General features: G+C 42.9%; 1 protein-coding gene across 2 annotated transcripts in view; it reads right to left on the reverse strand.

Moving 5' to 3' along the window:
* Positions 1–3,577: 3,577 nt before the first annotated feature.
* LOC311338845 (3'-5' exoribonuclease HELZ2-like) overlaps positions 3,578–27,509 on the reverse strand; it is a 30,258-nt gene continuing 6,326 nt past the window's right edge. Inside the window, exons 4-20 of one of the 2 annotated variants that reach the window (XM_084464174.1) lie at positions 27,137–27,244; positions 25,287–25,807; positions 23,980–24,615; positions 21,876–22,671; positions 20,209–20,284; positions 16,657–20,059; positions 16,445–16,530; positions 16,169–16,306; positions 15,939–16,085; positions 14,050–14,194; positions 13,061–13,177; positions 12,789–12,981; positions 9,194–9,340; positions 8,811–9,020; positions 6,402–6,558; positions 5,640–5,807; positions 3,578–5,430 (exon numbers count right to left, since the gene is read on the reverse strand). In XM_084464174.1, the coding sequence (XP_084320300.1) occupies positions 5,321–5,430; positions 5,640–5,807; positions 6,402–6,558; positions 8,811–9,020; positions 9,194–9,340; positions 12,789–12,981; positions 13,061–13,177; positions 14,050–14,194; positions 15,939–16,085; positions 16,169–16,306; positions 16,445–16,530; positions 16,657–20,059; positions 20,209–20,284; positions 21,876–22,671; positions 23,980–24,615; positions 25,287–25,807; positions 27,137–27,244 (7,158 nt within the window). In that variant the 3' untranslated portion in view covers positions 3,578–5,320. Of the gene's footprint in view, positions 5,431–5,639; positions 5,808–6,401; positions 6,559–8,810; positions 9,021–9,193; positions 9,341–12,788; positions 12,982–13,060; positions 13,178–14,049; positions 14,195–15,938; positions 16,086–16,168; positions 16,313–16,444; positions 16,531–16,656; positions 20,060–20,208; positions 20,285–21,875; positions 22,672–23,979; positions 24,616–25,286; positions 25,808–27,136; positions 27,245–27,509 lie in introns of both variants that reach the window. The other variant, XM_084464173.1, reaches the window with a different exon arrangement.

The raw sequence follows: 27,509 nt of genomic DNA on the forward strand, positions 1-27,509 counted from the left end.
TAAACTGCCAGATTTATTATTATAAACCCTGTCTCCAGTCATTAATTTCAATGTTTGATTTCACCACTCCCCACGAACCTAGGACTGGCCCAGTAGCGTAATTTTCTAGTTCTAAGCGACACAAGTGTTACAGGTGTCGGGTTCTTTGTTATGGTAAGGAATAAGACAAGACTGCACGGAGCTGAAGTTGACGTGACTTTACTGCAAGCTCACTCCAGAGAATCCTAGAGCCCCCTCTAGTGTCTAACATACACAACTGTATATTCAGATCACACCACAACAGTGGGGTATACTACGAACCTCGCTGAACATACCCAGGCTTTCTTGGGAAAACCTGGATTGACAGAGACGCAACTCGCGATCAGACAGTACGTTTACATGCACAGCTTAATTCGATTAAAGCCATAGCTCGATTATGCTCCTCAATTGGACAACTGCAATTGTCCGCGTATACATGACGGTGAGTAAATCGATTCATTGGCCAAAGCGTGTCATGCCCCGGTACGATAGGTGGCGCTGTGCCCATTTCAACTAGTGGTAATAGACCCACCGGTTGACCTCTTTACGTCACCATCAACAACAAACTCATTCGAGAACTGACAGCTGTCTGCTGAAACATCGCTTTCTCCTCCATGTCGCGTTTTAATCTGGACTTCAGAGAGTGAAAGCCAAAGTTAATTTCCCCCAATTCCTTTTCCCCATGGGCGAGATAAACCCGACTGGGAGTCTTTACTTGTTGTGGAAGTACCAGAGAGTCTGAGAACCTGACGCAGTCTGTAAGATTCATAATATCAGAGAATACCTCAGTTTGGCCGCGGCGCAATGAATGAATAAAGATCGTAGTTATTTTACAACCTCGTTGATGAGCAACATTTAGAAAAACATGGACTTTTAATTCAGCCTTGGGTTAAATCGAAGTGTTGTGTGTACTGAATGCACGTTGATGATGATACACTCCTTATAGGGGGTAACTACATTGGCACGATACCGGCTTCCTCCATCTTCTGCGCCAGCTTTTTAAATAAATCGCTGACCCAAAGTTAGTTGACAGCTGTCTGCTGAAAACATTTTTCTCCCACCGGAGTAGCCCCTCCGCCGCCCGTCCGTATACATTCCCCGCCGCGGCGCAATGAATGAATAAAGATCGTAAACACGTCGGGAGAAAAAAACATTTATTTTGACAGATGTGCCTGAAGTTACTACTTTACAACCTCATTGATGACCCACATTTAGAAAAACATGTACTTTTAATTCAGCCTTGGGTGAAATGGAAGCTAGCCGTTTCTCAATACCAAGTACGCGGACTACGTTCTCGCGGACTTGGAAGTACGTACTTGGCAAGTCCGGACTTTCAAGTACAGACTTCCGAGAACGCGAGTACGCACCTGCAATTGGAACAGCAGCGGACTCGATGATGCATTCTGGGATATTTAACGGTCCCAAGTCCACACGAGTCACCTCCGATGCATCCTCGGTAGAACGGCCTCATCGAGAACGCATCGAGAACACTTCCGGGTTTTACGACAGTACTCGCGTTCTTGCGTACTTGGAATTGGAACAGGGCTTGGGCTACCACTGATGACGTTTATCGAGAACGCAAGTACACGAGAACACACGAGAACGCGAATTGAGAAACGGCTATAGTGTCCGTGTGCTTCCACCTTTAATGAATGAATGCCATGCGCGCTCCCGCGGCCGGTGTTACACCGAATTCTGCGACCCACCGAAAAGTGTGACCCCAGGGGGCGCTGTTGCACATTTTCTGCAACATGCACACAGCATGAGTTTGAAATAGACAGCCATGAAATCGAAAAAACGGTGTGCATTATAACAAAAACATAAATAAAACATAAGATCTCCCCACCCCCTCACCTTGTTGTGCTTAATAAATAGATTTTAGGGCGTTTAGTACGGTCCATCACCGTTGCTTCTTTCCCCATTAAAAGCTACAGTCAGTCTTTAATTACGTATATTTACCTTTGGGCATTTCCTATTATAGGCTACTGTGTAAAAGGCTGTTTAGAATTAACGTTTGTATCAAGAAAAGAAAAACCCGCCCCCTGGGGGTCACACTTTTCGGTGGGTCGCAGAATTCGGTGTAACACCGGGACACAATTCTTATAGGGGGTAACTACATTCACCGGCTTCCTCCATCTTCTGCGCCACCTTAACACATAGGAGTTAAAAAATTGGATAACAGCTAGGGGCAACACAATTGCACATACTGGCTAGGGAGGCGTGCTGGCAAAAAATAGTGTAAATTTGATTGTGTAAACTCGTAAGTGAAAGGATTCTGCATTTAGTCTATAAAATAACTATGCCAAATGATGAATTGTTCGCCATTAATCCCAATAGAGTGATGCTGATTTCAAACTGCATGAGCAACGTCAAACCTGCCTTGTTCTATAATTTAGGGAATTCACTTTAAATACACCCTATGTAAGAAATGAAACCCTGCACGCAGAAATTCAAGAAGACGCGCTACCTCCACTCTACTCTCACAGAGACACTCTGCGCAACAGCAAGTATTGTCTACATAAGGTCCAACAAGGACGATAAAGTAGCGAATACCCTCTGATGAGAACCTGTATCTCTCATAAAGAATATTCTCAGGCAATGCCAAGGGATCGGATCTGTCCCAAAAGACCCTCTGTCTCCGGAGAGACAGAGGGTTGACAGCATAAGTCACCATGGTGATACAGCGACGCTAAAAGAGATCGACTTTCGTGTCCCAGCTAACCCAGGCTTTGAGCGCAACATACCTCGCTAACCCACTAATCAAGGTTCGTAGTACAGGGCACAGGCGGCTTCGATGTTGTTGGGAAAAACAGTCTGCCTAGTTACTTGACCAGATAAAATGAGACGGAGAGGTAATAAAGTCTGTCAGCACGAGGGCCTCGGATTTATTGAGTTAAGTGGCAAACTAATACTGATTCATAAAGCGTGAGAGATCGAATATTCTACGTCCCACAGCGCTGAGGTCGTCCGGAGCTTCGCCTCCGAGGAGGTTCTGCTTCGGAAGAGCACCCGTGATCCGGTGCATGAGAAACTTATAGTATCTTTCCTAGCCAGGTGTGTGTGTTAGACTTTGTGTGGGTTATAGAGGGTTCTCTTGTCCCTGAGCCTCCGGGTTGTGTTGTCTTTCTGTGTGATATGTGTGTCCTCGCCATCTAGCTGTGGCAGAGTGTTCTCCGCAGACTGATAGGGGGGGGCTCGAGGGTCATCTTGACCCTCTTGAATGTGTGGTGTGTTGTGTTTATTAGATTTGGGCCCAGAGTTGACTATATTCATAATGTAATGTGTCCGTTATTTTTGCCCATCAATGTTATCATGTTATGGTTGCTCTATCTTTTTCTGAAAACAACAGGACGACTTCAGTTATTGTCTTCAAGGGAGAAATGACAGAAGGATTAAGGACTGTACGGGTCATGCGATGGTAAACCTAATGCCTGGTGAAAAACAGACATTTAATCAATTACTTATATTGTTGTATGCAAAAAATGGGTCAAGGGAACAAATGTCATGCAAATGTTGTGCTAAAAGTGAACCTGTAAAAAACAGTCCATTAATATCCAGTTAAATGAACAATCGCCAAAATGACAATTAAATTTATTGAGGCATGATTCCTAAAAACCAAAAACAGAGATATGTAAACAAAAATAATCTAAACAATTAAAATGGATGAGAAAAATGCATACAATATGAACTATATTATTAGTTATGCTCCTCTGGAAATACACAATAGTATGCAACATGTGCCATGATCATTGATAATTAAGACTTAATTTGCCTTACTAAAGTATAGTTTAAATGTAAAAAAAAGGTAGAACAAATTGTTTGCATCGAAAGATAATACAAATATAAAAACATTTTTAAATATAATAAGTGGTCCGATTGAAAACATGAATTCACAGCTTAAACACATCCAGTCAAGCTAATCTTATATCAAAATATTTTAGCATATAGAAATAAACACTTACAGATAAAACAATTATGTATCTTAAAATTGTAGTAACAAAAACATATTGAATAATCTGCACATAAAAATCTGAATCATCAACCATTAAGTGATGCGTTAAACACTACATTGTATATTCAAATGCATTATTCTCCTGTTATTTTAAGTGAACAAAAAAAACATATTTTTCCCTTTAAATATTTACGAGATGCTTCAATAAGGAAAAACTAACAAGGCCATTTAGGAAAATTAAAGGGATACGATGAGATATCTGATAATTGGCATTTGTTTATCTTACCCAGATTCAGACTAGTTGTTTTATTCCATATTCATCCTTGTGCCTCCAGAAGGGGAGTTTGCTAAGTTATAATTTGCTCAATCCATTGACTTGCAGTGTTATAATTACTTTATCCAAAGATTTCCAATGTGCTTTTTCAAAACAAGTGCCATTAACAACACAACAAGATTGTAGTTTGTCTACAAACACACATTTAGTTCAGCACTATTTTTCGTCACTGTGATATCGGGCTACCTGCGATGCAATTATGTTATCAGCTGCTGGCTCCAGATGTTCAACGATGCTATAGCCAAACTTCTAGGGGGAGACTGCACAGTGCCGGAAACCAGCAAGTGCCTGGATTTGTCCATATTCTGAGAGAAATGCATTTATGAGTGACCAGATGGAGGTTTCAGAAGATGATATATATGTATTTCTACACTGGCCAGCCTACTGCACTGGTTTGATTTAAAACCTTAGTCTAAGGACATTGGTGTCCGGACAGGGCGTCTCAGCTTGTCTTCCTGCGGGATACGGTAAAGGTTTAGTTTGTGTGTGCGCTAGGATGGCATATTTTAAATCAGACCTCCAACACTATTAGCTGTGACTGCACTCTGGTGACAGCGCTGTAGCAGAGTCTCCAGTCGGTGCTCACCGCCTTGACATCATCGCTCATGCAGACAGGTCCGGGTAACTCTTCTGAAGTGAGGATGTAGTCTGGCCTGTCTGCCATCAGACATTGGATGTAAATCTAAAATCTGATTCGGGAAACTACCTCGAGTGTAATAAATCAGCACCGCATCACGGCTAGCTTCATAATAACAGTGCCCAAAATAGGGCTGAATTATCTGTGTTTGAAGACAAACTACACTCTTGTTACTCGTTTTGAACAAACGACTATTCGGAACACATTGGAATCATTTGGAAGGATAGTCAGCGTGTTTTCCCCTCACAGCACAATGAGCAATTTGAAATGAAACAACTCATCTGGATCTGGGTAAGACGGTCAACGCTGATTCACAGATATCTTGGCGTATCCAGTTAAGGATGCTTGAAGTTAGACTGGGCATAGTACAAAGAAGCATCTATTTTGCTGCAACAAAAATCTGTTCTGCTGTGGTGACAGAACTCTTTGCATTGTAGTGTTGGAGGAGTTTCCGCCATGCTGGACTGCATTCCAGCAGCTCTTGGTTTCCTGCATTTTAAGACAAGGGTCCCAAGGTACAATATTAGCCTTAAGCCTGTCAAAAAGTCACACATACGCACGCATAAACACACACACGCACAAACACACACAAACCAATGCACTCTAGCACTAACAACACAAGCACAAACACATACAGGCACGCACAAATATACACACACACGCACAAACAAAGATTAGGTGCTGGAGTTCCTTCTCACCGATGATGCACAACCCCTCTTTGGCCCTGGTGATGCCAACATTGATCTGGTTTTGATCGCCCACAAAGCCAACATGTTTTGATCGCCAGCCTCGTTCCGCATCCTTTTGAATTTCTTCAGTTGGCAGAGACCGCACGGTGGACAGGATGACGTAACGCCATTCACTTCCTGGAAAATACAACATCAACCAGTTCCCTGACTCATTCTTTGATGTTGAGCCAGTTCTCGCGAGAGCACAATTAGAATTTGCTCAGCAAGTCACTCTGGGAACAAGCAATATAATCCCTCCCTGATGCCCCTGGCCCAGAACATTAACCAATCACATCGCTGTATCTGATATAGGCGCGCCAAAAGCTTTGCTGTTATACGTATAATGTATGTTATACGATCGGATACGGCAAGTCTTATCTATTTGTTAGCTCCGCTGGTCTGGATACGTCACCCCTTGTATTCTTCTGATTGGTCGTAGTGTTATCCAATTGCGTGCAGTGATATTATCAAATGTGTGCTTGGGGCCGCCCCTCGAGTTGGGCCGTTTTCAATACTAGTTGCCAGACCCTACAGCTTTCTAGATGTTGGTCTGGATTTCCAGGCTACCAGTTAGGTGCTACAGCGCTATGCCCCATGCCGCTGTTTAACTCCACCACATCCGTAGTTTACCAACACCAAAGAAGTTTGTACTTAAGATTTAAATGAGAGCGTGCTGTCATGAGCTGTGGACGTATGAGGGAGGAGCAGTAGAAGCTCAAAGTAGCCTCTCACCTTGGCTTTTGGTGATGGTGGAAACCAGGATTCTTCTCAGTTTCTTCTTTTGCAGAAGATCTTTTATTCCTGACACTTGGGCATTGTAAGGTGACAGAATCACAATACCTTCCTGCTCCACCTTGGCTTTCTTCACCAGACTTTCAGCAATTTGCACCTTTTGAAGGAACAAAACCGAACGGATATACAGACCCGTTAGTGAATCAAAGCATTATGTAAGAATCTGGTTGCTATAGAAAAAACTGAAACCTTTCAGGGTTTCCCACAGAAAACTTTGTTAGTTAAGGTGGTAGGGTGGGCCGTCAGACCCGGGGCGGGGGGGGGGGAAAGAGTCCCCCTCTTTCACAGGTGGACCATTTATGCTTATTTTCATGAGACTAGATAGACTGTTGCCCAGCAGCCTGATCTATACACAGAGAGTGAATGAAGTTTAAGGCGGCAGGCCTATGTTGCTTGCCTCTTTCCCACTGACAGTACGAGCTCAACTCGCCACGACTTAGCGTGGCACGACTTGGTTTGGTTCCAGGCACGTCGTGTTTCCATCTAGAATAAAGTACCTCTTCAACGTGGGCGGGTCGTCATAGCACGCATGTGCGAAACTGCAGTTACGTTGTGCGAAACTGCAGTCACATTACGGCGTTACGTTATGTTAGGGCTACACACAGGAGCGTCTCCACTTCTGTCACGGTCCTTGGTGTGTTCTTGCTCGCTGATCCTGCCATGTTCAATAATCACTATTGTTGTCTGAACGCTGATGCTAGTATTTAAAGATGCCGGGTGTCGGGTGTCAGACTCTGACGTCGCACTCATCATTATTTGTCCAGTGGCGTCACTCTCTGGCCAATCAGTGGCCAGCAGCCAGTTTATGTCACACAAGTATCAGATCTGGGGCCTCATTTATAAAGGTCTCTGCGCACGAAAAAACTGAAACAGCGATGAAATGTGCGTATGCATCTTTCACCGCCAACGTCGTGATTTATAGAAAAATTCCTTGCGGAAAAGAGTGCGCAGTTCTACGCATCCTTTCACCCTGGAGTAAAGGTCCCGCAAAGTTTTTCAAACAGTGATCTCCGGAGACGACAAAAGGAAGTTGGTGGCGGTAATGCACCGTATCGGTTTGCAAACCGCCAATAAAGCCAAAAGAAGAAGAACACGCTACCTCCCGACATAGACATCTGATATAAGATGTCTATGCCTCCCGTTACCCAACGCACATTGCGCACCACATACTACTTCGGATTTATTTATTCATTTTATAAAAAGCACCCATTATGAAATATGAATTAAGGCAATATTATGTTCAACACACTACAAACCATTCAAATCACAATCCTCGACCAGACCAACTGTATCACTTAAGTTTTATTAATTTTCCTGATACATATATATGTAGGCCTACATTAAATTAGCCTATAGGACATAGTTAATTATCATATTGGCACAAGGCCAATAAATAATGCTCCTGTTGGCCTCTGTATTCTAACAAGCTAAAATATGGCAGCTTTGGAATTGCTTGAGAATTTAGCGAGGGGTATGAGACGTGAGCGTGTGTAATGCACGCGTGTGTTCCCGTGTAATGATAGGTCAATGAAAGGCTCCTTATATACTGGGAATATTCATTGATTAATTAGCATTGACCTTATAAGGACTATTATGGGACTAACTTGGGAGGAGCATGGCGCTCGTGCACGCACGCCAAATTCAATGCAAGTTGGTATTTATAACGAGAAGAGTGCGGACAGGTGTGCGCCGCACGGTTTTATAAATCTGAATATTTTTGTGTGCACATTCTGAGGTTTGGGAGTACGCAATGTTTTAGGGAGGGTTTTACGCAGAGTTTTATAAATGAGGCCCCAGCTCTCTTGGAACCTCGACGGAGGTGAGACTAAAAAAGTACCAGGTAGCAGGTACCAGGTACCTCATTTTGGTGATCGAAATGCAAGAAAAGGCGGGCCAAGGCGAGTTGAGCTGGTACTGTCGGTGGAAAAGGGCCATTAGGCGGCCACCTAAGCTGTAAAGTGCTGCGAGAAACCCTGCCTTTTTTGCAACACAAATACATTATATCATCATCATGTTGAGGAGTCATTTTGGCATTGATGTGACCTAAGAGTTTGACTCAAGTAAATCAAACTCAAGAAAATAGAGCTTGATTTACAATATTGACAAAGAAACTGGCAAAAGTTTTCAGATCCTGTCTCATCCTTTCACTTCAGAAGTTCTGTTTGTCTTGGGAAAGTTGCTAAGAAATACTAAATCAACTAAATAAAATGTGATGTGTCACAGTTCCTGGCTGAGGAACGGTGTGCCTTGGTCTACTTTTGCTGGGAGTGTTACCCTTGACCCCTATCCGCACACAATATAGATAATCAATGAAATCTCCCATAGTACTATGAAGAATTAACACTTTACCACTTTCTCTTGCTCTGCAACATTTGCTTTGGAGTTCTGATTCCCCTTTTTCGTGCTCACAACCAGACTGATTTCCTTTCCGTTGATGTGTCCAAAAACGATTGTCTTTGGCTTCTTGTCGATGAGCAGAACACTCTTTGGCGGCTTCACCGCCGTTTTGAGACGATTTTCATAATATGCCTCAGATGGGAATTGGCAAATTTCTTCATGCTGTGAAGGTGGATTAGAGACTATTGATTATGTTTTAAAAACAGAAAATACATATATATACAATATCAAAATCCTAAATATAAATGTGTTACTTGTTTAACTAAATAGGATGTAACAAAGATATACTTGGATTATATCTCAATCTATTGTGATTGATATGCATGATTACTCACCATTCTATACTGAGTGACGAGCATGATTACTATCTCTCTCTGCGTGGTACAGTAACGTTCAAACAGAGACCTTGACATTCCCAAATTTTCCACACGCCTATTTGTGATGATCGGACGTAATTGTTTGTGGTCACCGAGAAAAACAACCTGGGTAAGATAAACAAATACATGAGAAGCATTGATTTAAAAGGTTGTATTTTTCTTCATGCTAGTAAACACCACAAAGATGCTATTAAAGAATATTTGCATTGAATATGTGGATATTTTTGTAGGAATTTAAGAATCGAACACGCTCCTAACTGTGCCTGAATCATTTAAGTACATTTAGATAGACTATAGGCTAAGTTATTAGAAGACCAGTAGACAGTTACATTTTACATTTGTCTTGAAGAAGGTTGTTGCATGTTATCCGCCTACTCGTTCTCACACACCCCAAGACTATCAGGGCGAGGAGGAGAGACTGGCCTCCTCATCGCGCCAAAGTGGTCCTACCAGGTCCTTCCACTGGAACACTTGATAAGATCAGCATTTGAACTCCACACTGTCATGGTCACCCTTCCTATCAAACTCTACATTGTGGTGATCACAAGGTCCCTTCCATGACTTCTAGGATGAGATGTATGCCCTTCTCAGCTGCTTTCCAGAAAATGGCACACCACTTGTTGTCCTGGGCGACTTCAACATCCTGCCAGAGAAGTTGCACTCACCTGAAGTAACCAACTTTTTCGCCACCTTCAACTTAACACTCTCCCCTGTTCCTCCCACCAACAGGCCCAGGAACCAACTTGACCTTATATTCACGAGGTCCTGCGGTATCTCACCTCTCTCCATTACCCCGCTCCCTGTGTCACATCACTTTGTTGCTTACTCTCTGCCTATGAAGTCCTTCCCCTTCATCCTCCGTACGCCTCACACCCACAGTGACCCCAAATCTCTCTCTCCCTCTACTTTTGCCTTTTGCCAGCCTCGGACACTCTGCTATCCTCCCTCCTCTCCCCCTCTTTTGAATCCCTCCATCTCTTCCACTCCAGATCAGCGCAATCCTCTCCCTCCCCCCCCCCTTGGCTGTCTGAATCTCTGCAGGCTTGTAGAGCAAAGTTACGGGCAGCTGAGAGGAAATGGAAAAGATCAGACTGTACCTTCACCTCCTCTCAGACCTCCGTTGTGTCAACAGCCAAATCTGCCTTCTACCGGAACAAATCAGCTCCTCCGCCTCCAACCCCAGACAACTGTTTTCCATGTTCTCTTCCCTTCTCACCCCTCCCCCCTACCCTTCCTTCCTCCCTCACAGCCCCCCTATCCCCACCTCTGTTTTTAACTTCTTTATCCCTCTCTCCTCCAAAGGTGTCAACAGAATAGTTAGGTCTAACCACGCCACCACCTGCCCCCTTGACCCGATCCTCTCCTCCCTCCTCCAGGCAGTCTCAAGCGACATCCTGCCATTCCTTACCACCCTCATCAACCCCTCCCTCACTTCAGGCCTTATTCCAGCATCTTCAAGACTGCCAGAATCAAGAAACTGACCCTTTACACCACCGACATCCAGAGCTACAGACTCTCTTCTGCCACATTCGTGTTTAAGAAAGGAATGAAAGATCATTCCTTTTCAAACATGGCGTCTCCAACAAACTGTTCTCCTATCTCTCACAAAACAATCTGCTTGACCCTCAGTCAGGCTTCAAGACCGCTGAGACGGCACTCCTCACGGTGCTGGAGTCGCTCCGGCGCCAGAGCCTCGTTCCCTCTCATCGGTTCTCATTCTCCTCGACCTGTCCGCGGCATTCGACACCATGAACCACTGTGGTCCTCCTCTTCACTCTTGCCGAATTCGGCATTGCTGACTCTACACTATCCTGGTTCACATCCTACCTGACGAATCGCACCTATCTGAAGAAATATAATGGCTCCTTGTTAAAACCCTGCACTCTCGAACCTGGTGTCCCTCAAGGCTCGGTACTGGGACCCCTTCTGTTCTCCCTAAATACTAAATCATTGGGCTCATTGGAATCACACTGTTATTCCTATCACTGCTATACTGACGACACTCAGCTATTCCTCTCTTTCCCCTCCTCTGACAAAGCCCTGATTGCAACACGCATATCTGAATGTCTGGCAGACACTTAGACGACTGCCCATCACCTGAAGCTTAACTTCAAGAAGTCTGAGCTCCTCCTTATGCCAGGGAAAGATTGCCCTCACCTGGACTTACGGGTCACTGTCAAGGACATTGCAGTATCTCCATCACCAACCAAGAGAAACTTTGGTGTGGTCCTGGACAATCAGTTATGCTGCAACGCGTACATCACCACGGTGGCCCGATCCTGCAGATTTGCCCTCCACAACATCCGCAGGATCCGGCACTTCCTCACAAGGGAAGCACCCCAGCACCTGGTCCAAGCGCTGGTCATCCCCCGCCTCGACTACTGCAACACGCTCCTAGCTCAACTTCCTGCCTCAGCGATTAAACCTTTCTGCAGCGTATCCAGAATGCTGCAGCACGCCTCATGTTCAACCTACCAACCTTTCCCTGACCTCCATTGGCTCCCTAAGGTAGCTCGCATCAGATTCAAGATGATGGTACTAGCCTTCAAGGTGGTCGATGGACCTGCCCCAGCCTACATCCAAGCGTTGGTCAGACCACACACCCCAGCTTGAGTGCTCTGCTGAACTACCTCAGCTGGACACCGCCATCGCTTAGAGCAAGCAAAGGTCGATCATCCAAGTCACAACTCTTCTGTTTTGGTACAGTGGTGGAACAAGCTCCCTGCCGATGTCAGGAGCGCAGAGTTGCTGACCAGCTTCCACAAAAGACACAAGATTCACTTGTTCAGAGTTCACCTGGACCGCATAACTTCCCCCCTTATCCCCCACCGCCCCTCTTACCTACTTATTGTATGTTGTACGTCCTTGCAATTAAAAGTAGTACTTAGCATTGTGGAGCATCTTATACTAGCTATCTTTGTTGTATACAGGGAATGGGTTAACCTAACAATTGTTAGTGCTTGGCACTTGGTTCTATGAACATCCTTACTGTACAGACAGCAATATTATATGATGAAATATATTGTTTGTTTTTCCTGACAAATGTACTTATTTTAAGCTGCTTTGGATAAAAGCGTCTGCTAAACTTAGGACCAGGCTGTAGAGAGAGGACATGTTGTTAGAGGAGAGGACCAGGCTTTAGAGAGGACATGTTATTAGAGGATAGGACCAGGCTGTAGAGAGAGGACATGTTATTAGAGGATAGGACCAGGCTGTAGAGAGAGGACATGTTATTAGAGGATAGGACCAGGCTGTAGAGAGAGGACATGTTATTAGAGGATAGGACCAGCCTGTAGAGAAGACATGTTATTAGAGGATAGGACCAGGCTGTAGAGAGGACATGTTATTAGAGGATAGGGTGCAAGACAGACATTGCGCTCACAAATGAGTAAACACAATCTGGTGCCTGCTGGAATCTAATCTCTGTTATGATTTGTATTTTTCATCCTCATATTAACACAAAGGTTTATAAATATGTACTGGAGAACTATGTTAAGGACAACAAGCCACACTCAATCTAACCTTGTACACAACATCAAAGAAGAGCACAAACCTGTTCTGGTTTGTTGCAAACCAATGGAATGAGGGCCTGTGGTTCGGTGGCCATTGCACATTCATCGATCACAATCTGCCGGGCGCTGACTGCACTGGTCAGACCCGGGGAGGAGGAGGCTGTGCAGGTGCAGATTATGATGTCATGCCGTTTAAACTCATGTTCTCGAGCCTTTTTGAGAAGTTTTTTGTACCTTAAAGGAAACAAGATCCATAAAGTAACACTTCAATACAAACTCTAGGTAATCAATTGCACTATTGAGTCCTACTTACTCATCCACTTCGTCATCAGTCAGTTCCTCTGCAAGTTTTATTTTTTGGTCAAACTCTTTTATGTTTGCTGAAAAGGGGTTGTGGTCCTCTCGCATGAGGTGATGCAGGGTGATGCTCCTGTAGAGCAAACAACACCAGATGAATCATGCAGATTTGTACTAATTTATTCAATATAATTAAATAATTGATGTTATTTACACCTTAGATGGCAGTGTCCTTGTTACAGTGTAATTACACATTAACAAGCATGTAACAACCTATAATAGCATGTACCTAATATGTAAAAAAACGACTCTTTCAAACATAGTTTCCGTTCAATTCCTTGGATAACCTTTCCAGCCATTCTAGTGATTTTCACTATTCACACATGCAGCTACGACCTGGAAAATTTCTATTTCGAGAGCTCCCTTATTTGGAATATGTCCAATTTCCAGCCATTCTTGAAAAGGGAACTTGTTCGCAAACAAAATAAGCTGTATTGATATTGTTATGGAATCACCCTTAAGATCAGCCTTAAGATAAAGAGTCACAGTTTAATAAATAATAAAAGGGCCAGTGAACCCAAAATGAGTGGTTGATTTTGATGAACGTGTCCGAGAGAGGGCTAAGCTTCTATAACACGTAGTATAATGCCAGTTGTGTGTGAATCCACATTGGCATTATACAAAATGTCCACATTTGAGGGAGAGTGAAGCTTCTTGGACACTTACACTCAATATTTCTTCTGTTGCCATGCATGTGGCTAATCAAATATACAACATTGCTTATTATAGCGCTCATGGACAACGGTACTAAACACGTGTCACAAAGTTGGCTTTGGTTGTGACCATGGATCACACACTCCCCTTCTTCCTAATATTCTCAGCCCAAAACCAATTTTCTTGAAATTGTTTTCGAATTCAAGCTACACCTACAATTTAGATAAATGACACATTGTAACATTGCTTATGAGGCAGTATTACTACCCTGGATTGGACTGATTGTCATACCAGAGTTTTGGTATGGAGCGTTCTTGGCGAAGTGCAGCGTGAGATAACTGAAGGCTGCTGCCAGGGTAAGGATAGTCCAGCATCTCCACTTGTTGACTGTAAACTCTCAGAGGCCTTAACTTGTCTCCAAATTTCAACAAGTACTCTGTAAGGCAATATTAAAAGGAAAACAAAAGATATTCTTATAATAAACCGCTAACAAAATCTTAAAGGTCCCATGGCATGAAAATTTCACTTTATGAGGTTTTCTAACATTAATATGAGTTCCCCAAACCTGCCTGTGGTCCCCCAGTGGCTAGAAATGGTGTAAAACGAGCATTAGGTATCCTGCTCCGCCTTTGAAAAAATGAAAGCTCAGACGCGCCGATTTGGAATTTTCCTTGTATGTCGTCATAAGGGGAAAAGTTACCTCCCCTTTCTCTGCTTTTCTCGCCCAGAGAATTTGGCCTGCCAATGAGACAATGAGCTACGACCATGCGAGCGCCACATGTGTGTGTGTGTGTGAATACACACACTGTAACGCAAGTGTTGTACACTTCTTTGTTATTTGGATAACCGTTCTGCTGTTGGTGTTATATGGCGCATAACATGCAACACAATACCGCAAGCTTGCGTAAAGCTTGCATTTGGTGAAAAGACTAGACTGCGTCGGGTTCTCTGACGTCTCTGGTATGTCTGACTGAACCGCGACATGAAGGAGAAAGGGATTGTCTCGTGGTGCCTCTGCAGCGGGCGGTGGTGCCTCGGCAGCGGGCGGTGGTGCCTCGGCAGCGGGCGGTGGTGCCTCTGCAGCGGGCGGTGGTGCCTCTGCAGCGGCGGTGGTGCCTAGGCAGCGGGCGGTGGTGCCTCGGCAGCGGCGGTGGTGCCTCATCATTCGCGGGCAACACAGCTTTTGGCCGTGATAATATATATATTATATTATATAGATATCAATATATAATATGATATTATTTAGATATAGAGCTCCAGGACTCCCGCCGGAGCACCTGGAGTGTTCTAGAATATTTACAGAAAAGCTGTGTGCGCCTCGCCATTGCGATACATCCACTGTTAACACTAGCGCATGGTACAGTGGCCGCAAGCTGCTCAGGGCCACACCCCCACCCTCCACCTTGACCCGCCTCTAAAAAACGGCACGTTTGTGGAAAGCTCATTGTGGGTAGTGATGGATTTCATGATGTGTTTCCTTGATTCAGTTTGCATCGGTCAGTTCACCAAGAAGAATCGTTCAGAATCGTTTGTTTGTTCGTTCATTCATTCAGTTGCTTTTCCGGTAGTGGTGAATCATGGAATGCAAGGTTCTCAGCTGAGTCAGACTCAGCTCCTCCCTCATTCTCATTCTCAAACAATTCACGATCGTGCAATGGTGCAAACGGTCACAACATTAACAAAGTTCCTTTCAGCTGAGGAGCGCTTCATGTTCGGAATTTGGATGTTGTTGCCCAGGCCCGGCTCTTCACCACTTAACAGTCAGTGAACGAACAGCGAGTCAACGTCAGCGACTAGTGGGTGGGTCTGGGAGTCGAGTCTCGGAGAACAAACGATACGAATGAGACGAACGAGAGAGAACTGAAACGTGGAATCAGGTCGGTTCGTTCTTGTTAAAGAGTCGTTCATTCAAACTGATTCATTCGCAAACGACCCATCACTAATTGTGGGACTGGCTCATAGTGGCTGTAATTCTGCACCAAGGCTGAATTTCTTGAACGTCTTCAAATAGGGGGCCCACTAACACCTATATAAAAGCATTCATAAAGTAGCATGCCATGGGATCTTTAACGGATACAAGAGCAGAGACTTGTGTACATCTGCATTTGTGTGCATTATTAGAACAATCGCGTTGTCCCAGTTCAGAATTTAGCCAAGTGATGAGTGATTATTTTACTTGCCAGCGACAACGTCCACAGACTTGTTGGAAGGACCACAGTAGAGAATAACATCTTTCTTTTCCTTCTCGGTACAATCAGTGTTTCTTCTGATGTTTAGCTTATGGAACCAGAACACAATGTACACGCCCACCACTGTCTTTCCAGTGCCTATGAAAGGGGTTAAGACATAACTTTATTGCTTCAATATATCAGGCAATGAGAACTTAAAAATATATATTTATTGCTCTTACCAGGGGGGCCCTGTATAACCGTGAAATTCTTATGGAGAGCTTTCTCAACAGCTTCAAATTGAGTCTCATTCAGTTTTGGCAGTCCTACTGGTGGCTCTAGTCTCCTGACCTCAAACTGCGGCACATTGTTCTGGAAGGCTACACCTGACAACATTGTCCATCAATCAATCAATCAATCAATCTATCTATCAATCTATATATATACATTTAAGATTGAGTTTAGGAAATCACTTTTATATTGAAATTCTATTAATCAAATGAAAGAATCCCGCTTACCCTCTCTTGGAAGGCCCTTCCCAAGTGCTATACTCTGGACAAGGTCAGATGCAGATGCAATGTCTCCGACTGCTTTTGTTTTACGTCTAAGAAATAATTTGGTATATTTGATTTACATTGTAATTCAGTACACAAACAATATGACAGTAACATCAAATACACAATGATCTGAATTAGTTTACTCTAGCAAAAATAAAACATTTTTTACTTACATGTCTGGCAAAAGCTTAGGGATTAATTCCACTGTGAAACGGGTGTCTTTTTGAAAGACACAGTCTGGAATAGCGATCATGGGAAAATGACTCACATAGAAATCCACTCTTCTTGTCTTGACCATTTTGGTCTTCATCTCTTCTACTTTCTCTGTGACTCCATGAGCAACCCATGTGAAAGTGCTCGGGTCCACGTCTTTGGAATGGTCTAGCTTAGAAGCTGGCTTCAAACCACTTCTCCGTATGCACAACAAGCACTTGGCAAGGTCACATCCAATGGCCCACTCCTTAATTTGTTTGAGCGGGAGGTTGAAGCTTCCTTTCCACTTCTGATCCACTTGATGGAAGTTCACCACCAAGTCCTCAATGACGATACTGTCCCCTTCACGCACTGCTGTCTCAGCAGCCTCCATATCACACAATGGCATCCACACTGAAATGTACTCTTTAGGATCAAAGTATTTTCCCTTGGTACGAGATATTGCAAGTTTGGAGAAGGCAGTAATGGGGCTGTGTGCATGGTCGATGCAAATCTCCAAATTGTCATTGAGGGACATCAATTGAACCGTTGGTGTCAGGAAACCTCTTGTTTCCTCTGATGTCATTTGGAGCTGAAGGATGTCACCTGGTTTCAGTTGGACCTCAAGGTCAATGTAATGTTGTTCATCCAATGGGCTAGCAGCGATGTCAGACTCCTTACCGGGGGTTGGTTTCCAGGTATGTTCCAGTTTGTTTGTTTCTGCTCCCAGTATGAGAGACTTCATTTCCATCCAGCTTTCATTTTCAACTGCCTCAACAATGGCTTTCCATGTTGTGGCTGGAATCTTTGTGCAGCAGCCACTATTTGGCAGCCTTTTCATGTCTTTTCTGATTTTCACATCAGCAAATGTGTAGACTCGTTTTTTCCATTTAAGGGTCATGCACTTGCTTCCTTTGTCATAAACCGGTTGGTCATCCAGTTGTAAGTCTGTAAACATGATTGGTAGACTGTCTGGGAAGACATCCTGGTCAAAAGGAAATGAAACCCTGAAACATTTACTTTCTTTGTCTGTTCGCACAATAATTGCTAGCTTTTTGACATTTTGTTTCTTTACGTTCACTGCAAGGTTAATCATTTCAACCTTTTTTTCATAGTCATTTGCAGTCTTTGTTTTTTGTTCAAACTCTTCACACAACATGTTAATCTCTCTGGGAGAATAATCAACTGGAGTCCGACAAATGACTGTGTGCAAAAGCCTTTGCAACACAATGTCAATGTACCTTCGAATCGGTGAGGATGCCTGTGTGTAAGACTTCAGATTTAGACCGTAGTGCCCAACCTCTGCCTCAGGAGAAGATTTGGAGCGAATGACATATGCTTTCCCGAGGCACTCTTTAAAATCTTTCAGTACTGGCATTAGCTGAGGGTGTATGTCATCCGCAGCAATCAGGTCAACTATTTTGTCAATGTCACTTCCTTCTCTGGCCGCTGCCTGGATGTCATTCCATACCTTTGTTAGCACATGAAAGCTCTTGCCATCAGCAAAATATTGGGCTTCTGCAACATTTTGATTGTGTTCAACTTTGTTTCTTACATGGAAAGATAGGGGCACAAGCTCTCTGTATCTTTTCTTGAATTGTTCCAGCTGCTCAGGCTTAGGTGGAGCTTGACACCGCAATGGTGTGAGGTTTTGAGTATCGTCTATGCTGGTCAAAATCTTAGATGCCTCAGAGTTGAACAAGACATTTAGCTCCTCAATCATCAAATGGGCTTTTCTCTTCCCTGGAAGACGATTCTTATCAGTTTGAGCATAAGCCCAGTCTCGAAGTCTGATCTTTCTTTGAGCTTTTGCAAAACGATAAGCCATTATGATACTTCTTACTTCTACATCTTGATATTTATGTTGATCTCTTCCACATATGATATCCTCAGTATCTTCATAGGAAAGACTTACATTTGTCTGGATCACAGATAGCTGAAAGGTTGGTTTTCCAACTATCGCATTTGTTTTCTTGTTGACTTTCACAATCAACGAGACAACATCTCGTTGATTTGGCTCACCGTCAAATAGAAGACTTAACTCCTCGATCAAGTCTTCAGGGAACATGTGACGTTGTTCCTTTTGCAACCTGTGATATGTGGCACCCCTTTGTCTTGCCTGTTCATCTAAAATGGAACCAGGTGACACAAAACTTGCCACATCTGCGATATGAACTCCCAACTCATACTGTTCCCCCTCATCTCTGATGCTGATGGCATCGTCCAAGGCTTTGGCATTGATTGGATCGACAGTGAAGGTAATTATTCCACAAAGATTCACTCTATCCTTACATGCAGTTGACTTCCCTACTTTATCCAGCCTGCTATGAGAATCAAATGTGGTCACTTTGAATTCCTCGTTCAGAATCCTTAGTCCACCCGCTAAAGACGTCCCAATTGGAAGAATTTCGATCACTTTACCCAACGGAAATATACAACCATCTTTCCAGCCTATCACCTGCACCATGAAAACGTGCTTTTGTATGAGATGTTCATCAATGTCATGATATGTGACAATTTTCCACCCACCATCAATGTGCTTCCATACTGGAAACCGTTTCCAATATTTTCTCAGGATCAGTGTGCAGATTTTGGGGCTATTTCGAACAATAGGCACCATGATCTTTTTGAGGTATTCAGAATTTTCATTGGATTTTTCTGGATCCTCAATTGTACACACAAATACTTTTTTTGAATCTGTACTGTTGATTATGTCACACACCCTATGCTGCTCAATGCCATCAGAGGATAATCTTTCAACAACTATTTCATCTCCATTGAAAGCATGGCCCAAGTTCTTCCTTCCTTTGAGGGTTATGTGTTGGGTTGGATTGTCAAATGGTATGACGTATCCTGAGTTACTTGACCCCATGACCAACTGCCCATGCTTGTAAATAGCTGGTTGGCGTTTACACAACTGCAAATAGTTACTCTTACCCATAGTCTTATTTTGTGAATATTTCGCACCCTCATTTGGCCCATCATCCAAATTGTCTTCATCCGAGTCCATTTCACACTGGTCATATTCGTCCTTTAGCTGTTGAAGAATCACATCCGTGTCTTCACAGCTCTCAGGCAGCTCAGGCCTTTGAAACCTTGCAATTTCTTTGATGTCTTTTTCAAAGAAATCTTTGGTGAAATGTTTTGGTTCAAGACTGTTCTTGCTGATGCAGTGATCTAGGTAACACTTCCAGATTCTTGAGGATTTTCCAAAGCAACTGAGGGCAGAAGCATCTCCTACGACCACCACTAGGGACTGAGCCCTGGTCATGGCTGTGTTTAAGACGCGGGCATCATTGAACAGCTCCATGCCGGGCAAGTGAGCTGTCGCTAGGCTCTCACGTGTTTGAACAGAGGTTATAATGACTGCCCTGAACTGTTTACCTGTTGACACACAAAGGCAAGTAGCAAGGAATTAATTGTATTTCTAATCAATTTGATTAGAAACGATACATTTACTTATCCATAGGTAAATATATATACGTATATAAATATCCAAAAGAAGCAAATCAAGGCTGCTTCATAGACACTACCTTGGACATTTGCGAAATTCTCAACAAGAACCTTTTCAAGTTTTTTTTTCCAAAGTGCTGTCCTGATTTTCTGAACCTAAGAGAATTAAAGAACAAGAATGTATTATTTACAAAATTTTACAAGAAGTATAGAAATGTTTTTCACAGGCATGAGGCAATAATCAACGTATAATTGTTTTAATCTTTAACGCTCATATCCGATCAAAAATAGAACGTATAATATATGTAAACTAGAAAATGCATTTCAGGAAATGCAGTATTTCTGTAGTGCAAACTGAGGTTGAAAATATGTTTGAATAAAGCCACATAGTTTAAGATATTTTGAATGGTTTAAATCAAATAAAGATCTGAACAGAGTTCAAAAATCTAAATGGAGTAAATAATGTAAACATGCACACCATTAAAAAAAAGAAAAAAAAAAGGTTGGAAACAAATAACGTTTAAACCGAGTTAGAGTTCAACAAATAGCTTAAGTGATAAAGTTTGAATACATTTGAGATAAAATATAGAATAGCTGAGCTGTTGTGATAAAGTTTGAAGTGGTTGAATCAAGTCAGTGTTACAGTCAAGTGTGTGTGTCGGTGTGGGTGTGTTTCATCACTTGTAGTAAACAGGAAAAGTGTCTTTCATATGTGGTTTGTGTAGATAGCATGACTTGAATAAGATCGTTTTATATTAGTATAGTATTTTCATATAGTTAGATATGTAGCAAACATCTAGCCTCTAGACATATAAAGGGGGTCCCCACAGACACGCTGATATATAACAATCATATTTCAAATAATTAATAGTTTTAGCACAATTGAAACAAGAAATACCATAACCGTTTAAGCTTGTGTTCAGTGGCGGTTTTAGGTACGGGCGATACGGGCAGCCGCCCGGGGCGGCATTACGGGGGGGGGGGGGGGGGGGGGGGGCGGCACGAGCACACGAAAAAAAAAAAAAAAAATCTGCGCATATTCTATTATCGATCGCGCCCCCCCCCCCCCCCCCCCCCCTGTCAACAACTCCGCCAGACCGTAATCGCGCCCTCCCCCCCCCCGTCAACAACTTTCCGGGGGGGGGGGGGGGGGGGGCGCACGGAGGGGGTATCGCCGGGGCGCAATTCAATGTAGAACCGCTACTGCTTGTGTTTCTAGGTTAAATATTGACGTTGTTAGGCTCCGTGATATCCAAAATGGTTAGTTTTTGCCCACCTTGGGCAAGAGCGGGTGGAATTCTCACGCTCTGGCCTAAATGAAAGTCAGTGAGACAATGAAAATATACAAAAAATTCTGAAAAAACGTTTACATGATATCGAAAATTTGTTTTGATATATTTGAAGATCAAAGTGTGCTGATTTGTAAAAAGGTTTGAATGGAGGTTAACAGTTAAAAATGTACCAAGTTGCGAAGTCTGAAGTAGTTGAAGTGTCAGAGAATGGGCGGACGGCTTCGATGTCCTCCCACTGACTTACATTTTAAGAAAGAATATTTTGAAAGTATTTTAAATTTTAAAAATGTGAATGGTAGTGCATGATTCCAATCTAATATGAACAATCTAAAAGTGGAAATGGAATCTAGCGAAAAACTGTGGAAGGAGTAGGGTCCCAAAATTCGTAGACTAAGAATAACAATAGTTGAGCTCTGCTTGCAGCACTCGCCTAATAAATGAAAGCACACATTTACCTGCCACCCCTCTGATAGAACACAGATGGAGCTTGGGTCCTTGGACCCCCAGGTACAGGGCCACTGTCGTAAAATGTCTTCCAGGACTTCAACCACTTTGTTAACCTCCGCATTATTAGACCATGACATAGAATGCGTGTTCAGCTGGCAGTCTCCCCGTACATGATGGAACTTAAGGGAGCGGTCATTCGGCCCAGCTGGAACGGTTTTGCCACACTTTATGACGTCCCCCCTGCCAACGTAGAAGTGAGTGGACACAAACTCTACTATTTCTTTGGTGGAGCGGTAGTTTTCATTGAACAGGATTCTACTCTTCTTGGCGACATCACTGTTATGGCCATGATAATAATGGAACAATCTGTTGAGAAGGGTGTAATCCGATCGTCGGTGATCATCCACGGAGAAGAGCTTGGGTCCCATCTGCATGTGGTCTCCAGCTAACACAACTCTGGTGCTGGGCCCAGCCAGCCCAAGGGGGACAAGTGCGTCACACTCCAGCATCTGGGACGCCTCATCGATTAGAATGTGGGTGAAGTATCCCTCTGGCAGCTTGAGCTCATGAAAACGTTTGGCCATTGTTGCTGTTGTGATGACTATATTGTGTGAATCCAGTGCTTTCTTTGTAGGGGACAGAAAGTAGGTTCTACACTTTGAGAGCAGGCAATATTTAAATGTGATTTCGTCAGTGGCCTTAAGAGATGAATGTTTGTTTTTCTTTATTCTTATTGGCTTTATATTACGGTCTCCCTTGTCGATGAAGGAATCGAAGTGTTCTTTGACATACAGGTCTGCAGAGCTAAAAGAAAATGAAAGATAGCAATTAGAAGTAAGCTGAACATCCTTCTAAATATGTCCACATAAAAAGACAATTGAGAAGTAAAATATCACATTTCATTAGATGCAGCCATATACAGTATGTAGCTACAACATCACTTATCTTATCAAACAGTACAGCCTCCCTAGCTTCCCTCAGGCCTTTGCTGACAAATCTATATGAAGTGTGTTTACCTCGTGTTATTGTTACTTTTACTTTACTGTTATTGATACTTTTACTACTTACTGACATTTTTCCAACATTAATGAGTATTGGATAGTTCCAAAATGTCTAATCTCTAAATGACACTATGGCAGACCAATAACACCATTTAGTTGAAAAGGTTACTGACTAGATCAGGGATGGGCCCCCAGATCATTGAGAAAAAAAAAAAAAAGCTTGATCAATAAAAACCGTACCTTTCAGTCAAGATGAGAAACAGTATCTGTTCATAGAATTCAAAGGCAAACCCATGTGTCTAGTATGCTTAGAAACTATATCAGTCATGAAAGATTTCAACTTAAGTCGCCACTACTACTACTACTACTACAACTACTACAACTGCACTGAATATAATGCTAGTTGTTGCACTTAATGTTGGGCCAGTTTTTCAGTTTTGTGCCATCATTGAATGATGATGTATGTGAGCCCTTTGCACTGAAAATAAATTCTAATCACTCATGTGGCTGTTGTTGTTTCTTTTAAAACAAACGTGTTGTGTTTGTCGTTTAACAAGAGTATAGACATGTTAAAAATGCATTTTTAACATGTCTATACTAAAATAAAATATGAAATGAATGTATGTTGGTTCAATTAACATACATAGGCTATGAATCAGAATGAATTTTTAGGTAGTGGCCATCCCCAAAATGCACCAGAATACAGGAAATCACATCTACCAAATTCAAAATATTCTAGAGGAGGACCCCCAGACCCCCCGTCCATGACTACGCCACACCAACTAATTTTGTCACCAGCCACCACTGATACAGACATATATCAGAGGGCCACATGGCCACGCTCTTCACCTGATCGGATATGAGAGAAGCTACAAAATAATAAAAAATAAGTACAAATTATGTGTCAATTTGTTCTAATTTTTTATTATTTTGTAGCTTCTCTCATGTGGCCCTCTAATGGTGATGATGAAAAATGGTGGCCCTCTTTATCATGAAAGTTGCCCATCCCTGGACTAGATGAATAACTAGATAAACAGACAATAAAGCGTAAATGGTGATACATTATCTTGCTTCAGAATGAGTTGTTTTTGCTACTGGTTCGACGAGGTACCTGTTGGTGTGGGTGCAGATCAACACTTTGTTTCGAGGATCCCAGGCAAGTACTCTGGCTGCTGTTGCAAGGGTGAAGGTTTTTCCAGTCCCAAATGGTCCATAAATGAGCAGTGGTGCAACACCTCTGCTGGAATCTGACTTGCCTATGATGAAGTCAACTGCAGCCTGCTGTTTGACATTCAAGTGATTGAATCGAGTGCTGTTCACAGGCACTACACAGTTATCAAGGTCCGGTAAGACCATGTTAGTATCTGGAAGCCGGTCTATTGCCTTGTGCATCACGCAGAAGGAAAGACGATCCAACTGAAACTGCAACTCCATTTGGTGTGTTTCACCTCCTTTGAGATGAAGGTCTGAGCAGCATCTTTTGGAAAGTTTTAAATTGATTTTGTTATTGGCAGTGTCATCCAGTATGATGGCTTCGTAGACTTTGGAGTCGTCATCCTTTGGAAATGATGGTGCTATAAGACCAGTCTGAATGCTTCGTTTCAGTAGACATCCCTCCAGAGTGTCTGAAGTGAGATTAAAAGGAGCAGAGACAGTGCCGAACAATTCTCCATGATTATTGAACACTGTACCAGAATATTTCGTTGGCAAACGTTCGGACGTAGTCATCTCTCCACGAAATCCAATTCTACAAGAAAAAATAAATGTAGTTATTATTTTCCCTTGCAATGTTAAACGTTAAAGTTTAGCCATGCAATTTTCTTATATACGAGAACAATGCAAGTGCTTAAAGGTCCAGTTGTTGTGTAAGGTGTCCTGGTCTGTACTGTGTGAGGTGTCCTGTACTGGCCTGTATTGTGTGAGGTGGCCTGTATTGTGTGAGGTGTCCTGTACTGGCCTGTATTGTGTAAGGTGGCCTGTATTGTGTAAGGTGTCCTGTACTGGCCTGCCTGTATTGTGTAAGGTGGCCTGTATTGTGTAAGGTGTCCTGTACTGGCCTGTATTGTGTAAGGTGTCCTGTACTGGCCTGTATTGTGTGAGGTGCCGGTTCCACTAGATGCCACTCAATTCTACACACTGGCCCTTTAAGGAGTGGCTCTCCCATTAATATTATGCTTTGAGCATTGTCATGATATGTTGATTTCAATGGTCCGATGTCAATGGTCCGATGTCAATGGCGAAAACCGAGTAATTTACTGCAATGAAGTACTCTCTTTTATCATAAAATAGCCAAGCAGAGCAGTTCCACATTTTGTAAACCTCTGTGCTTTGAGAACATAGTGAGTCATTTCTAAGTGATGCCTCACTATGTTCTCAAAGCACAGAGGTCTCCGAGATGAAAACCACAAATGAATTTACCTTGAAACAAGCTCGTTCTCTGCCTGTTCCTCTCTGTACAGGAAGTTGTGCATTTTCTCCCTGTAGCTCTCAGCATTCCACGGTGTCTGGCTGTCACACACAGGGAGACGGGCAACACCTGTCTGGGGAGGCTTGTACTTCTTAAGCAGGTCATCTTGATCCTCCGTCCGGTCCACACATGGGATTATCACCTTGTTTTCTGGATGCCAACGCTCAAGAGGCTGTAGAGATACCCCGCAGCCCGCAGTGGGTTCCTCTGTGAAAGCCGGAGAACGCGCCCCTACCCTCACCTTCAGAACTCGCAGGAGCACAGGCCTCATGTCAAAGTCCAACACAAGCCACTGTTCATAGAGACCTGGAATGGCCGACGCAAAGAACACGGTGATGTCGTAGGTCTGCGAGTCTGTGTTCTCGAACCTCTTCCCCAAGGAATAGGAGCAAACGCTTTCAGAAGTGATTGCATTGAGGGAAAAAGACGCTCCTGGTTCGTTCTTCAGAAGTGCCACGTGCTCAAGTCGCCTCTGTGTACACACAGAAAGGGATGTAAAGTGAAAATGGGAATAGACATTAAAAAATGCTTGAATAAAGTGATAAACAAATGTTCCCATGGATACCTTTAGCACCATGAAACACTGGCTTGTGTTGAATCAAATTAAGCCAAAAATGTATTCATGACCAGATGCCATTTCAAATTGTTTAGATTTGAATAATTTAGGCTAGAGCCCACGATCAGAATAACGGATTGCTACAAACACATAAGTCAGCTCTCTTTGTTCAGTTCCCATGGACAGATGCCATAAACAACGTGCTGTAAGCAGCACTTCCAAGCTCTTCATGTTTTTCTGTACTTCTTCTCTCCGAGAACATTGATGCTTTGCTGAATTTTCTTTTTCTACATCGTACACAAATTAAATATTATAATGGCTGATCCTGGATCTGCCTGATCTTTATTCACTTCCTCTGAAGTCCTTATTATTCCATCTACAAACTCACTCTCCCAGAGTAAATGGGATTCCATGAAAAATAAAAAATGAATGACTCCTATAGTAACCTAGAAATCAATCAGTATGACTCTGCATACATTTTCCTTTGAAACATCACCGCATGCTGATATATATATATATATATATATATATATATATATATATATATATATATGTGTATGTGTACATGTGTCACGCCGTCCACTTCTGCCACCTAGTGGGGGCCGTCTACACATCTGCCGGCAATCTTCTATCAGCTCAAAGTATTTCTATCCCGGTTCTCCAGGCAATCATCTCTAGATCCTTGTTTCACACCCAACAGTTGGTACCTCGTCCCTGACCCCTCCTCGTGTCTAGATTGTTGGTTATAATGTTCACTGTCTTCTCCCTGTGTTCAGTCTTTCGACCCTCCTGTCGCTGAACCCTCGCCTGTCTGACTACCCGCCTGCCATCAAGCCCCTCATTATTTCCACTCTGTGTCATGCTCTGTCGAGCATTTGGGTCCACTCACTGTACTTCCCCTTGACAATATAACCATCTATTCTGTATTTATTATGCTGCATATCCAAGTCAAATATATAGCCATGGTAGCTTGGAAACTATATCTTGTTTAATTGTAGTAAGATATTATATTGAATAGGCCTCACAATCTAATTTTAAGAAGCAAAGCATAACCCAAACCCTAACCAGTCCAGTTCAAGTTGTCGTCTTCAGCGAATGAGGAGTGGAAATGTGGCCCAGATCCTTCTTGGGGTAAAGCCCTCACGCATGAGTACCATTTAATTCTCTAACCTTCATGTATTTTGTCTGCCAACTCATCGGGTAGAAAGGGTGTAACAGTAAGAAAGTTCAGAATGTCAATCTTACCTCTGTGTCAACTCGGAAGTGCCACTGAAATTTTTCATCCGTTTTCTCGCACTCTACGGACAGATCTTCTTCACAAGTAACGCAGACATCCTCTAAATCCTGTGATATCTGGAAAATAATATTAATAATTACACACACACATCTATACATGTGTGTATGTACACTACTGTTCAAAAGTTTGGGGTCACTTAGAAATGTTCTTATTTTTTAAAGGAAAGCACTATTTTTTGCAATGAAGATAACAACAGCAATACAGTTTTGACATTGTGAATGTGGTAAAGGACTATTCTAGCTGGAAACGGCAGATTTTTAATGGTATATCTACATAGGCGTACAGAGGCCCGTTTCCGGCAACTCCTGTGTTCTAATGATA

The sequence above is a fragment of the Micromesistius poutassou genome, assembly GCF_964030765.1.
Source record: "Micromesistius poutassou genome assembly, chromosome: 2".
Lineage (NCBI taxonomy): Eukaryota > Metazoa > Chordata > Actinopteri > Gadiformes > Gadidae > Micromesistius > Micromesistius poutassou.